The 15,254-nt window shown below is 40.3% G+C and overlaps 1 protein-coding gene across 1 annotated transcript in view; it reads right to left on the reverse strand.

Moving 5' to 3' along the window:
• LOC149289294 (beta-mannosidase-like) overlaps positions 1–13,687 on the reverse strand; it is a 32,586-nt gene extending 18,899 nt beyond the window's left edge. The window contains exons 1-3 of the mRNA XM_089490710.1: positions 13,409–13,687; positions 2,571–2,665; positions 123–228 (exon numbers count right to left, since the gene is read on the reverse strand). Coding sequence (XP_089346836.1) covers positions 123–228; positions 2,571–2,665; positions 13,409–13,687 — 480 coding nt within the window. The remainder of the gene's footprint in view (positions 1–122; positions 229–2,570; positions 2,666–13,408) is intronic.
• Positions 13,688–15,254: the final 1,567 nt, after the last annotated feature.

The following is a 15,254-nucleotide window of genomic DNA, read 5'->3' on the forward strand; positions in this document are numbered from 1 at the left end:
TTGTGCAATGTTGCCACTAATTTATATATATATATATATATATACAAACACACATACATACACACACACGCAAACACTACATATCATAGCCAGGCATAAATATACATGACATTTGCACTCACGTATCGATTGAACATGTTATTGGTTTCCCCGACAGAGACAGTGTTAAGAAAAACTGAAGACACTGTATCAATCCCTTCACAAACCAAGATCACTTTCTTCCAAAGTCTACAAAAGAGAGCAACACAATTATGGTATTTCCTTATTTGATGCAATTAATATGAAATAAAAATCCAACACTTAATATCTGCTGTTTTAGCTTTAAAGATATGAAAATAAAAACTAGATTAAAAGCAAATTTGACATATATATATATATATATATAATAAAAATCTTACTACATAAAGCATGCTACAGAAATTTATATTTTAAAGCATAAAACTAAAATAACATAATTAAAAAAATAACTTGACAAGTTTAAATGAAAATCAAGAAGGGGGAATATCATAGAACTGTCAAGGACGTAATACCCAATGGGGATTTTGATTTTTGGTTTTTTTTATCTCTTCCAGGAAGAAAATATACAAAAAATACGTCACTAGTTTCTACCATTTCCAAAACAAATTAAATCAAGGACAAAGAGTTGAAGAAATACAGTAATTTTCCAACAAACGAGTCACACAGATTGTGTAGGATCTGTTGTCAGAATTCAGTCACATGACTGTTAGTGTCAGTAAAAATTATGCCCTTTCCATCACATTTAGTAAAAACTATTTCTGTTATTGCTCATTGTGTGAGCAGGTGGCAGAGAGATCAAAGTAAAAAAATCAGGCAAACAATGTTGCCCCATTTCAAATAAAATTAAACAATAATATTTCATAAAATGAATATTTTACTAAATACACACACACGATGGCCCCCAAATTATCCTTGCACCTACAGGTCCGCAGATTTATTTGAATGAAATGATACACAGCAGATTGTTGTTATTATTACTGATCTGTTGTGACACTAGTAGTGACATAAGTATATAAATGGATAAAATGCAGGAAATTATGTGATTTTTTTATGGTTGCAGGGCAAGAAAAAGCCAGTATGTCTGCAATTTCTATCTCTTGCTAATAACCCAGAGGACGTATTAAGTTACCTTAGCTCTTTAATATTAATGTAAATGCTTTACTGAAAATGCTGATATATGTATGTGGAAGGCCACATTACTGATGATACTGCAACTGGAAGTTTTACGAGGTGTTCACCTTCCATGCCTGTTAGTTTGCCCAAGGTTTGTAAACAGTAATACGTTCTGGGAGTCAATCTACACCCTCAATTTAGATTTCCTTATGAAAAGTACAAACAAGAAGGTTCTCACCACTGTCCAGGTAGAATAGATCATGGATCTACTCAGATCATTAAGGGCTATTCACTTCTTTTTAGACCGAGATGATGGGGGCTAAAGCTATTAGTATTAATTAAAAATTGGAAAACATTGATGAATCATAGCCAACAATAGGCATATGTTACATTTGTGTTGCGTTAGGATGTTCTGCTTCAAAAAAAAGTCAGTTGGTTACTTGTCTGAAAAACACACATATGTGATGCATTTGCTGATTTACAAGTAAATGGACATATTTCGATGTTGTCTTCTATTCCTGCATTACTGAAAGAAGCGTGCAATAGTGAGAGGACTTTGAGCAAACTTGTTTTCTCAAAATGAGGGACTTAACCCTTTTAGATTAGAAAAAACTTTTTTTAGTAACTACAGGTTCTTACATAGCAGGCTTCTACATGAATAGTCATTTCATATTCTTTTGATATTGAGAGACATATTATACCAATTAAAAGTGACACTCCATTGCCCCATGCCACCCAACTATTAAAGAATGCTTTGCAGCTTATTTAATACACATTTTTTTTAGTTGAAATGACACAATGCAGTGGAACATATGTGCATTTTTAAGATTTTTGAGTAAGGAAAGCACTCTCGGTGAAATCAATGGTAGCACTTCTTGCATATGCATTCTTGAGTCCTGTAGACGCCTCTCCAGAAGTTCTGCACAAGCTACCCGGCTGGTGGTAAGTATAGCACACACGTACTGGCAAGCAGGAGATATATTGTGACGAAAGCATCTCCCGAAAGCCAAAGAGCTGGGTGGTGGGGAAGAGGCAAATTCATAGGGCACATTCTGACAAATCCCTCTATGTATCTGAAGGGGGAAATGTTAATTTAAAGGAGATACTCAGCGATCATATGCAGTGAAGACACTATACAGGGCCAGTCAAGCTCTTCCAGCAGCATGTGTTCTTGAGGATAGCCGTTCATAATGCAAAATCAAAGAGCTGAAACAACTCTCCTGCAAACTCCCTTGCCCACTATACCTTTAGTAAGTAAACCCTACCAAGCGTTTGTAGCAGTGGCGGTCACAGTCATGATCATGGTCTTGCTCTGTGACCCCTGGTTAGAAACAGTAAGAGGGAGAAGTTCTCCCACCACACCAGAACCAGACTTCACAGTGCACCTTCAATTTTTGATTAAGTAAAAAAAAATAATATATATATATATATTATTATACCTTATTTTTGGAGGGAGTGTAAATGCCTTGCTGTATATCCATTCATCATGAGTGATCCATCTGTATGCTATATCATTAAATCGGATGTAAGGATCCTATAGAAGGCAGAAAAAATAAACACTGGGTATAAAGTAAACATTATAATGTACTACAATATCATACTTCAGGTGTAGAGATCTTCTCATAATATAATTATTTTCTGTAACACAGAATACCCCTAATTACCATTTAGATTACAAGAAGTCACTACTTACCATGCTAGGTTCTGTAGTAGAAAAGGGGCAATGCAAGTGAAGCCTGATTTTATCATGGAAATGAATGATTTCATTTAAAATGCATGTCCCCAAATTAGAGTCTGATTAAAAAAATCATCTATTTCATCTGGTTAAAATATAATTTAAGATTGAAACGAGGAACAAAGTTCCAATTTCTTAATTAATCTATCCAAGATCCTCTTTGTTTTATACCTCGTTCCATTTTACATCGATATGCTCTCTGAGCTGTTATTTCATGGCAAGTAGGAACTTTTGCACTTTTACAGTGCTTAGCAAAAAATTACATATTTGGCCAATCTAAATCTAGAAGTACCGAGTCAAGTGAAAAAAGGCTACAGGGTCCCTGACAGAATATCAATTTGCTTACATATCCTCCACCGGAATCTTGTTTAGACTTCTTTCCCATGTTTTTAATGCCCTGAGGTTGTTTGTCATAATACCTTTTTTTTTTTTTTTATCAATTTCAGATATTTTGATGGTCAGGTATGGTTGGGTAAAGAAAGTTGATGTTTATTGAAAAATTTTAAGTACCGTATGTAAAAAATGTCCTTGTTAGGGAACAACAATTCTAATTGTAATTTGTAATTGTAAAAGGGATTGATCTCTGAATCCTTTAGAAGGTCCCTTAAACATTCTATACCCAGTCCTCTCCAAAGTTTGATATTTAAAATTCTCTATATTCCATGATAACACTTCTACAATTCTAAAACTTTATTCTGTATTTTATTCAGTTTTTTTCTCAGATTATTCCCGATATCCAAAACGTGGTGGCAATCTAAAGATTTATCAACTATCCATAAACGTGAAGATATATCATTTACGTTCATAATGTCTGATTCAAAGTTGGTACCGGCTCTCTTCTTCAATAGTGGCCAACAGCTATCATATAGGCATCATAATATTCTTTTTTATTAGGTACTCTCAAACTACCAAACCACCAAAATAAAGGACTTCTCCTTCATGCAATAATAATGCCGTTAATGTTGCTCAGGTATTAACTCCCTATACATTTAGCTGCATATGACAATATGCTTATTCCAATGAAATCAGTAGGATTTTGTGCCTGTCAATGATTGACAGCTCAAGCAGCCAATCAGTGATAGGAAAGTGCTTCCACTGAAATCAGTGACAAGACTTTATATATGTGCACTGGGGAGGAAACAGACCACTGCGTGCAGTGATCAGCAGCGACAGCGCAGAAACCGGAACTCCATTCAGCCAAATGCATCTCCTGCACAGCATGGGGGAAAGGAGCAAAATCCCACCCATACATTTCCAAAATGGACCACACAAAAATCTAAAGGGACTCTGCATATGACGGCTGGAGAGTCCCTTAAACATGAAGAGGTTTATTAAAACTAACTATATACACTTTATGTAAATACATAGACATTAATATGTAGTTGGTGCCCCATTTGCAGCAAAAACAGCTTCCACTGTTCCGGGAAGGCTTTCCACAATATTTTGGAATTTTTGTCCATTCATCCGGTAGAGATGAATGTTACCTCTCCTAAAGTTAGGTAACTCATTTTATTTTAATAGATTTCATGGATGCATACTAAACTATTTACAAACTACACTGGAGTGTCCTTTTAACCCCTTAACGTCCATTGCCGGGTCAGGCACGTCATGCAAAACGGTCACTTAACGACCTATGACGTGCCTGACACGTCATCAGACTTAAACAAGCTTAGAAATGGTGTTGCTGTAATGCCTCGATGTCGAGGCATTCAGCAACACCGAGATCGGCATGATGGGCCATCTCTGGCCCCTCCCCGGGGCGTCAACATCCCCCATACATTGTATGGCGGCGGACGCCCGTTTTAAAAGCGTTTAGGAGGCGATCAACGATCACCTCCTAAACTTCAATGGTGTCACCAAATACTTAGCCCAGGGCGGGCTGTGACCGCTCCGGAGAGCGGTCACAGCCGCAGCTGCACGCAGTCTTCGCCATCCGCAAGATGGGGCGGCCCAGGAAAAAAAAAAATAAAGTTGAAAAAGTTCGCTAGACGGTCTCCAGACCCTCTAGAGAACTCTGGCTCCACTTTCAGGTTGAATACAGGTACTGCATTCAACCATACAAGTCAATAGAGCCCAGCTTTCTAATCACTATGTGATTAGTAAAATATTAAAAAAAAAAAAAAATAAAAAAAAAATAGGAAAAAAAGAAAAAGCTTAAAAAAAACATGGTAACACTTAAAAATTATTATGCTTTAGAGGAACTATCCAGTTCCAGCAAAATGTAAAAAAAAAAGTCCAAAAAGAGTAAAATAAATAAAATAAAAAAATAAAGTTTATTATTATGAGCAAGTGCTAAAAGTTCCCAAAAATCCTGACGTGGAAAAATTTAAATAAAAGCATTTCAAATACCCAAGGGGTGTCTAATTTAAAAAAATGAATGGTTTGATGAGGTAAATTGGAGTGGCCGGGCTCAAAGATAGGGCATAGGCACAGACTGACCGAAATGGGGGGAAAAAAAGCGCACTTCCAAAATGTGGCATTTTAACCCCAAACACCAGACAAACCCATACATGTGGGGTATGACTGAACTCGGGAGATGTTCCTGAACACATATTAGGGTGTTGTTTGATAGTGACGTATACCTGGAGCTATAAATTTATACCCAAAGTACAATTTGTGTGAAAAAAATACAAAAAAAAATACTACCACAAAGTGTGGCAAAGGCTGGTGGTAGAATCTGATGCATGGAAAGGGTTAAATACTACTATTTTAAGTACCTTGGGGTGTCTAGTTTTCAAAAATATATGGTTTTATGAGGTAAATTGTAGTGGCCAGGCTCAAAGATAGGGCATAGGCACAGACTGACCAAAATAGGGGGAAAAAAAGCGCACTTCCCAAATGTGGCCTTTTAACCCCAAACAGCAGTCAAACCCATGCATGGGTGGTATCACTGTACTCGAGAGATGTTGTTGAACACATATTAGGGTGTTGTTTGATAGTGACGTATACCTGGAGCTATAAATGTATACCCAAAGTACAATTTGTGTAAAAAAAAAATACTACCACAAAGTGTGGCAAAGGCTGGTGGTAGAATCTCATGCATGGAAAGGGTTAAAATACTAGCACCTTGGGGTGTCTAGTTTTAAAAAATATATGGTTTGATGGGGTAAATTGAATTAGCCGGCTTCAAAGATGGTCCTATTAGGACATGGGGGCAGAATGACCAGATGTAAAAGTTCCAAGTTAAAAAATGTGCACTTCCTAAATGTGGCGTTTTACCTCCCAAACAACCCGACAAACCTATGCATGGGGGGTATGACTGTACTCGGGAGATGTTGCTGAACACATATTGGGGTGTTGTTTGAAAGTGTTGTATAACAGGAGCTGTAAATCCATACCTGAAGAGCAATTTTAGCGATAAAAAACACAAAATAAATTACTGCCACAAAGTTTGACAAAGACTTGTGGTAGAATTAGTGCATGGAAAGAGTTAAAATTCTAGCATTTGAAATACGTTGGGGTGTCTAGTTTTCAAAAATATATGATTTGATGGGGTAAATTGCATTGGCCGGCTTCAAAGATACCCGAAATGGCACATGGGTGGAATAATTACCAGATTTGGAAAAAATGGTTTTGAAATAGCAAAACGCTACTTGTACTTAATGCTCCATAACGTGCAGAAAAAAGCAAAAAAACATAAAAACATTGGGTATTTCTAAACTCAGGACAAATAGTAGAATATATTTAGTAGGTTTTTTCATTAGCTTTTTTGGATGAGTAAAAGATTTTTGGGGTAAAAGTCAGAAAATGTGGGTTTTTTTTACATTTTTCATCATATTTTATTATTTTTTTTATGGGAAATTAGATAATATGATTAAAACAATGGTATCTGAAGAAAGCCCTTCTTGTCCTGAAAAAAACAACATATAATTTGTGTGGGTTCACTAAATGAGTAAAGAGAAAATTACATCTAAACACGAACACCGCAAAAGTGTTAAAACAGCCTCGGTCCCAATGTAACAAAAGGTAAAACACAGCCTGGTCCTTAAGGGGTTAAAGTAGGGCTTCAAGCTCGTCAGCCTTTTTCCTAGAAGAGAATGTACTCGCATAACTATATCATGTCTCGTCTAACTCCATCTATAGGGCTCCACTTGGATTAGCGAACACAATGTGCCATTGGAACACAGGAGTGCTGAGAGAGATAAAGAGCCTATATACGCCTATGAAGATTTTCCATTAAAATCAGCCATTTCCAGCTACATTTAGAACATTAACTAACATTTCTTTTCCATTTCATGTTATTTTAATGGACAGAATGTGCTTTTCTTTCAAAAACAAGGAAATGGCTCACTCGCCCCATTCTTTTGAACCGTGGTGTATACCGTATTTTTCTTTTATGACAAATTATTAGAATGGAAAATTTTAAACTTGGAGTTTGCAAAGAAATATTTAGAATTGATCCTCCACCAAAAACTAACAAAAATGAATTCATCTTTTCACTAAAGCCTCAAAGAAACCGATTACTCGGATTAAGCCTTGAAAGAGACTCAGGAACTTGTGACATCAAGCTTTCTAAGTATGTGTGAGACACAGAGATAAAATTAGCTAACAAGGCTGGGGCGATAAAAGATAAAAACACATGAAGGTCATGTTCATGTAATATTAGAACGTGGATCAGCAACAGAAAAAAAAAACCAACTTGATCAATTTTGAGAACTACTATGAAAATATATTTAAAACAAAAGTTGCATTCTAGGGCTTAAGGATTACTGTATGTATATATATATATATATATATATATATATATATATTCGGTTTAAGAAGGGCTTTCTTCAGATACCATTTTGATGATTTCATATAAATGTATATAAAAAAAAATAAGAAAATATGGTGAATGTGATCACTCCAGAGATACATGCTCCACCACCTCATTTAGATGGAGTGTCTGTTGCTTGAAGGCTACTCTGTGTTAGCTCATGATATATATTTATTGAAGGTCCCTGGTCTGTTATATATCAAGGAGCTATTCTATTCCTTCTATCCTCTAGGGCAGGGGTGTCCAAGTTTTTTCTGCAGTGGGCCACTTCATCAGAAATGTATGTGTGCGTAGGCCGCACTCATTCCAGTTAAGGGAAAAATATGGCCTTTTAGCTTCATAATGCATATTAATACGGGGTCAATTTGGCGATAATGAAAAAAAGCAGTGAAAGTTTTTTGATCAACTTTTATATTTAGTATTGATAAATGTGCCCCCCCCTCAACCTTGTGTATTGCCCCTCTTTGTGCATTTATGCCCACACCTTTGTATATTGATTTATGTGATGCCCCAGCCAATCCCCTCCCTTGTGTATTGATGCCCCCACCCATTCTGTATTGGCTAATGTGATGCCCCACTCCCATGTGTATTAACCCCAGCCACCCCCCTATCGATTTTGTAATGCCACAACCCAGCCACCCCCCTTTTGTATTATTTAATTTTTGTCCCAAGGGAATTTCTCCCCCCCCCCTTGAATATGGGTCCACTTTCCTATTACCCCTATTTTTTTGGTAATACTTAAATTTGTGGGGTTTTTTCCCCTGCTGTCCTCCGACGTGAAAACCCTCTCGCTGTCAGGAGGAACTCTTCTGTGAGCCCGCCCCCTTCAACATCACATCTTAAAAGGGGCGGGGTGAAGAGCTGAGGCACTGCTGCCACTGGGCGGCACAATGTGTGCACGCTTTAACCTCGTTAGGCAGCCGGCGGAGGCGGTCTTACAGCCGCACGACGGCTGCTTTTGAAAGCGGCCGCCTGGACGCGAAGTTCAAAGCAGCCATCGTGCGGCCGTTTTGAATGACGGGAGCCAGTCCGGTCCCACCTCGAAGTCCGGCGAGCCGCATTTGGCCTGTGGGCCGCACATTGGACAGGGCTTTGAATAAGGTCTAGAAACTCATAACATCCCCTCTAAGAATCCCAAATCCAAGTTAAGGGCAAATATATTTACCTCTGATAATAATACAACCGAAAAATGTAATGGTTGAATAGCAACATGGAAAATAGACCCAATATTCACATTAACAAAAGTGGAGGAGGCCAAGAACATAAAGGTTCTAGAGTGGTCCAGTGAAATGTCTTGGTCTCAATCCTACTGGGAATATGTGGCACTATTTAAAATGAAGTGACATCCAACCAACCTGAAAAACCTGCTAAACATAGGCCAAAATCACTACAACACTGTGTGCAAAGCAAACATATTCACCCCAAGAAAATCAAGGGAGGGCTGGCAAATTCTGGCCCCTCTCCCTCCCTAATAAACAGACACTAACACACACTTACTCTCAACACCCACATTCACACTAACACACACATTCACACTAACACACACACCTACCTACTTTGCAAAGAGTCTTATCCTGTGTTCCCGTACTACTACCGTACCATTGAGCCCTGCCTCTAGGAGCAGTTTAGCTTTGTTTGGAGAATTAGAACTGGCCCTGGTGGGGGCAATTCATGCGCTATTGGCTCCATACCCCCAAATAGCATAGGCATTATGATGAGAATTCAGGGTGTTTGTGTTAGCTCTGTTATCTTAGCCCAATCTACTAGAATCATTCAAATGGGGGAAAAACCTTATATTATGAAACATAGTTTGAAAAAACAGCACAATATTTTTGAAAATGAATTGCTATTAACAAAAAACATGGGCGTTTACCTTTAAAGGTGTAATTGCAGTAAAAGGATATATATATATATATATATACACACATATATATATACACACACTGCTCAAAATAATAAAGGGAACACTTAAACAACACAATGTAACTCAAAGTCAATCACACTTCTGTGAAATCACACTGTCCACTCAGGAAGCAACTCTGATGGACAATCAATTTCACATGCTGTTGTGCAAATAACAGGTGAAAATTATAGGCAATTTGCAAGACACCCCCAATAAAGGAGTGGTTCTGCAGGTGGTGACCACAGACCACTTCTCAGTTCCTATGCTTCCTGGCTGATGTTTCGTCACTTTTGAATGCTTTGGCGGTGCTTTCACTCTAGTGGTAGCATGAGAAGGAGTCTAGAACCCATACAAGTGGCTCAGGTAGTGCAGCTCATCCAGGATGGCACATCAATGCGAGCTGTGGCAAGAAGGTTTGCTGTGTCTGTCAGCGTAGTGTCCAGAGCATGGAGGCGCTACCAGGAGACAGGCCAGTACATCAGGAGACGTGGAGGAGGGCAACAACCCAGCAGCAGGACCGCTACCTCCACCTTTGTGCAAGGAGGAGCACTGCCAGAGCCCTGCAAAATGACCTCCAGCAGGCCGCAAATGTGCATGTGTCCACTCAAACGGTCAGAAACAGACTCCATGAGGGTGGTATGAGGGCCCGACGTCCACAGGTGGGGGTTGTGCTTACAGCCCAACACCATGCAGGACGTTTGGCATTTGCCAGAGAACACCAGGATTGGCATATTCGCCACTGGCGCCCTGTGCTCTTCACAGATGAAAGCCGGTTCACACTGAACACATGTGACAGACTTGACAGAGTCTGGCTGCCTGCAACATCCTCCAGCATGACCAGTTTGGCGGTGGGTCAGTAATGGTGTGAGGTGGCATTTCTTTTGGGGGCCGCACAGCCCTCCATGTGCTTGCCAGAGGTAGCCTGACTGCCATTAGGTACCGAGATGAGATCCTCAGACCCCTTATGAGACCATATGCTGTTCCTGCAAGAGGAAGGCATTGATGCTATGGACTGGCCCGCCCGTTCCCCAGACCTGAATCCAATTGAGCACATCTGGGACATCATGTTTCGCTCCATCCACCAACGCCACGTTGCACCACAGACTGTCCAGGAGTTGGCGGATGCTTTAGTCCAGGTCTGGGAGGACATCCCTCAGGAGACCATCCGCAACCTCATCAGGAGCATGCCCAGGCATTGTAGGGAGGTCATACAGGCACGTGGAGGCCACACACACTACTCAGCCTGTTTTAAGTATTGTGACTTGTTTTAAGGACATTACATTAAAGTTGGATCAGCCTGTAGTGTGGTTTTCCATTTTGATTTTGAGTGTGACTCCCTATCCAGACCTCCATGGGTTGATAAAGTTGATTTCCATTGAGGATTTTTGTGTGATTTTGTTGTCAGCACATTCAACTATGTAAAGACGCAAGTATGCCATACGATTAGTTCATTCATTCAGATCTAGGATGTGTAATCTTAGTGTTCCCTTTATTATTTTGAGCAGTGTATATAGTATAAAAGGTTAAATACCATTTTACATTTGATTTTTGTGTTTCAGTGCTTTACAATAAAATATCAACGTATCATTTGTAATTCAGCAATATGAGAGAAGTGGCAAGGGGCCTAAAGTTTTGCAAGGCAATGCATCTCACACAAAAGGGAGCAAATTGCTTTACTTTTCGTGTAGATAACCCCGCATCCAAATCCTTCGCAATTCTTCTTCTGACATGCCAACCTATTGAAACCTAGCCACCAAGGGAAGCCATTGGAAGGGCATGGGCACCACAACACCACCATAGGAAAGTGAAGCTCCGACCAGTGTTTTAAAGTTTACAAATCAGGCACAGTATACGTACGTTTATTATATTCAGTCATTCACCGAGTGGCCGCTGGTAGGACTCCTGTATGAGTAGAAGAGCATAGCAGCGCTGGACTTTAAAGTTCTAGGCCTGTTTTTCTTCCCCTGCTCTATACCTCTATGGCATGAAAGGGTGCAGAGGCGGGCTACAAAATTAATAAAAGGAATGGAGCACTATAGTTATGAAGAAAGGTTAACTAATTTAAATCTGTTTAGTTTAGAGAAACGTCGCCTCAGAGGGGATATGATAACATTATATAAATATATTCGGAGCCAATACAAACCATTGTGTGGAAATCTGTTCACAAACAGGACTATGCATAGGACACGTGGTCATGCGTTCAGACTGGAAGAAAGGAGATTTAGACTAAAGTAGAGGAAAGGGTTTTTTACAGTAAGGACAATATGGATGTGGAATTCTCTGCCTGCAGAGGTAGTTTTATCGGAGTCTGTACAGACGTTTAAACTGCAACTGGATGGATACCTGGAAAAACATAATATTCAGGGATATAATCTGTAATTATGGGGAAACAGCTTATTGATCCAAGGAGAAATCTGACTGCCATTTTGGGGTCAAGAAGGAATTTTTTTTCCCTGGTTAGTGCAAAATTGGAAAGAGCAAAACTGGGGTTTTTTTGCCTTCTTTTGGATCAACAGCAACAAATTAACAGATATAGGAAAGGCTGAACCTCATGGACGCATGTCTTTTTTCAGCCTATGTAACTATGTGTATCACCAAAGCAAGAGGGTTTGGCAGTGGATCAAGAATGATAAAAGGAGATTGAGAAAGGCCAGACCCAGGTGTTTGCCTAGATAGCTGATGGAGTGCAGTTGCCACCACCAGATTGACCACTGTATCGGAAATAAATTAGGAAGGAGCATCCAGGCCATAGCGTGCCTAGGGCACTAGATCCGAGGGCTAGCTCCGAGATTGCAGGGTAATAAAATTGGTTACCGTGAGGATTACTGTTTTTCTTGGACAAAAAGATGACCACTTCAACCACATGGGCTATAATTATTACACTCCAGTCATAATGTGTACATAAATGTATTTGATATCTGTGAGACCCTTTTAAATTTATGTTGTGTGCCCCTTGCACACAAAAAAAAACAAAAAACATCCACTAGCACTCCTTTAAATAAACGGATGGGAGATTCTACAGAACCCCCACCAAAAATGCGTATCTCCGCATGCATACGATATACTTATGCTCCAGCTCTGGCTCGCCAAATGTTGGTCTATCAAAAATCTAACAAAACGATCTTGTTGATTCAATGGGAATGCTTTCTTGCCACTGATTGGCTGCTTCAAACATCGGCAGACCACAAAGCAGGGGAGCTGTAGCTTCTCCTCAAAGTCTTTTTTTTTTCTTATATTCAAACAATGCTTTCCAGGTACGGTCATTCATTTAAATGGAAGCGTTTTCCTGCCACTCAATCAAGCAAAGTGCTTGAAGCAGCCAACGGTAATGAGAGCAGTACAAGGAAGCTGCAGCTTCTCTCTAAGCCAAGTACCTTTTTTTACATTTAAACTTTTACTTTATTAAGTCAGCGGCAGCTTCTACCCGAGGTCAATGCTTTCCCCCCCCCCATTTGTTAAAGAACACTTAGGTACCATAGGTATTCTTAGCAAGTCTGTCAGGAACAGTGAACCAACCCATAAGAGCAATTCTTGGGGTTTGCAGCGGGTGCAGTTAGGAGGCGATGGGCTGTGCCTAGAATTCTGACAGGAGTAACCTATTGAGAAGGTATATAATGCATAAAACACTTCCTGCTGTTCCTATACACATTACTATCAGGGTACTCCCTGGTAACCCAACACCCTCCAAACATTCGGAGCTCTTTGAATAGATACACATCAGGGGACATCTTAGGATAGATGCCAATGCCACGATCAGACTCAAACAACACTTCCCGGTCCCGAGTTGTAAACAGCGCCGTGTATACGAACGGACCGTAATATACTTTCATTCTATGCTGCGGGGCGCCGTAAGGAGGCATGGTAATGACTGAACACACCGTACCTTGATGATCCCCCGGGCGGATAACGCGGTATGCACGCAGCCCGGAACATCCCCTTGCAGTCTGACGGAGTTCTCCGAGTTTCGGATGTCCCACTTCCCGCTCAGACTGAACGCTTGGAAGGCAGTGTTGCTCGTGTTGGGCACCCCGGTGCACAAAGGCACCAGACCCACGAGCAGCAGCAACCACCACCACAGCACCGCGGACCCCCGCACCGGGCCGAGTAACACGGAGCACCGGTACATCGCCATGTAATTCGTCCCCATCCGCTCTACATTCATACGGCCCCTGAACTAAAGCGCAGCAATCCTGCCATCGGTCTCAAGGACCGAGGACGATCTCCCGCCCACTTCCCGTTACACGGATCTTTCCTGTCAGCGTGCACTTCCTCATCTGTGCCCGGCCCCGTGTGTCACTAGGAGGAGCTCGTTCAACCATTCGTATCAAGGAAAACAGAAATGGAACTCTCCGCTGTCATTAACTTTAATATTTAACATGCACAATCTCACCTTGGGCTGGATTTGCTGGGGCGTCCGCTCCGGAGACGATTGGCAACTGTTTAATGTCTGACACTTTTAAATAATCATTCTCACGGTAGAATGACGGACTTTAAATTGTTTGGAAAAGGCCTTATAACCCTTCCCAGGGACAACAATGGCTTCTTCAAGATCATTGCTGATGTTTTTTCTCTTTGGCATTGTAGAACACACATCTCAATACTCCAGACCAGCAAACTGCTAAAACTTAATTCCTATGGATGCAGTAAGCGTGTACGTTATTTTTTCATAAATAGCAAAGGATCACCGGAGCTGCTTATAACGTGGACTCCACTCTGTAGGTAGCAACAATGAATATACAAAAAAAAGCTCTCAGTGAGAGAGACAGGGGAAACAGAAGAGTAGGTACTCACCGGATACAAATGTATCACCCTCAATCACGAATGAGGAAAAAGTAGGAACATCAGCCAGGATAATAGTCAAAGCAGTTCTTTATTTCTGAAAACACCGACCGGTTTCGGCGAGAACACCTTTAGCTTTTTTGGTGTACTTCGTTTTTTTCACACCTGGCTTCTCCATGTTCTCATTCTTTTTGTTGAATAAATTACGACAGTGTAATGTCATGTTTAGACCTGCTAAGGAGCAGATGATAATGTCCGCATACATAAAACCATGGAATCCAGAGGGTATACTTTTTTTCCCATACAACTATTTCCAGTGATGGTCTCTTCAGTGCTCACTGCACGTATGTGGTAAGTGCTGCCATCACAGGGGAGCACACTCCTGCCACCGATTGCTTGAAGCAGCATGTGCCGAGAAAAGTTGGAGAGGGCACTACTGCAGATTGCCAGTCTCCTTTGGGCCAAGGCATTTTTTTTTTTTATTGATTTTCATTATAGAAGACTGCATATATAGAGAGTGTAATAAGGGCAATTTCACTGTCCCTTTGCCATCCTCAAGTATCTTATCTGAGGATATGTATTTTCAACCCAACCACTGCAGGTGGTCTTTTCCACTTTCGTTAGTAGGCCGTTTCACATTTCTGTGGTCTGCGCTTAGACTCCATGCTGATGCCAGGGATCCTTTACATACCTTCTTCCGCAGCAGCTCCGTTTACTCTCAGACCCAGCATGGCTCTATTGACATACTCATATGGAAGATCACACACATGCTGCTTCACCCCACATAGTCTGATGTTTATTTGCCATTATATTTACATGCCTAAGTCATCCACTAAATGTAAAATTGACCTCATGCAACAGAGATTAGACTAAAGCTTTGTCAATTAACACAAGGCATTCAATGGGTATATAGTATGTTTAATGCTATAAGATGAAAAAAAAATAACCCA

Source organism: Sceloporus occidentalis, unplaced genomic scaffold, assembly GCF_023333645.1.
Source record: "Sceloporus occidentalis isolate IW3139 unplaced genomic scaffold, rSceOcc1.0.p SCAF_46, whole genome shotgun sequence".
In the NCBI taxonomy this organism is placed as follows: domain Eukaryota; kingdom Metazoa; phylum Chordata; class Lepidosauria; order Squamata; family Phrynosomatidae; genus Sceloporus; species Sceloporus occidentalis.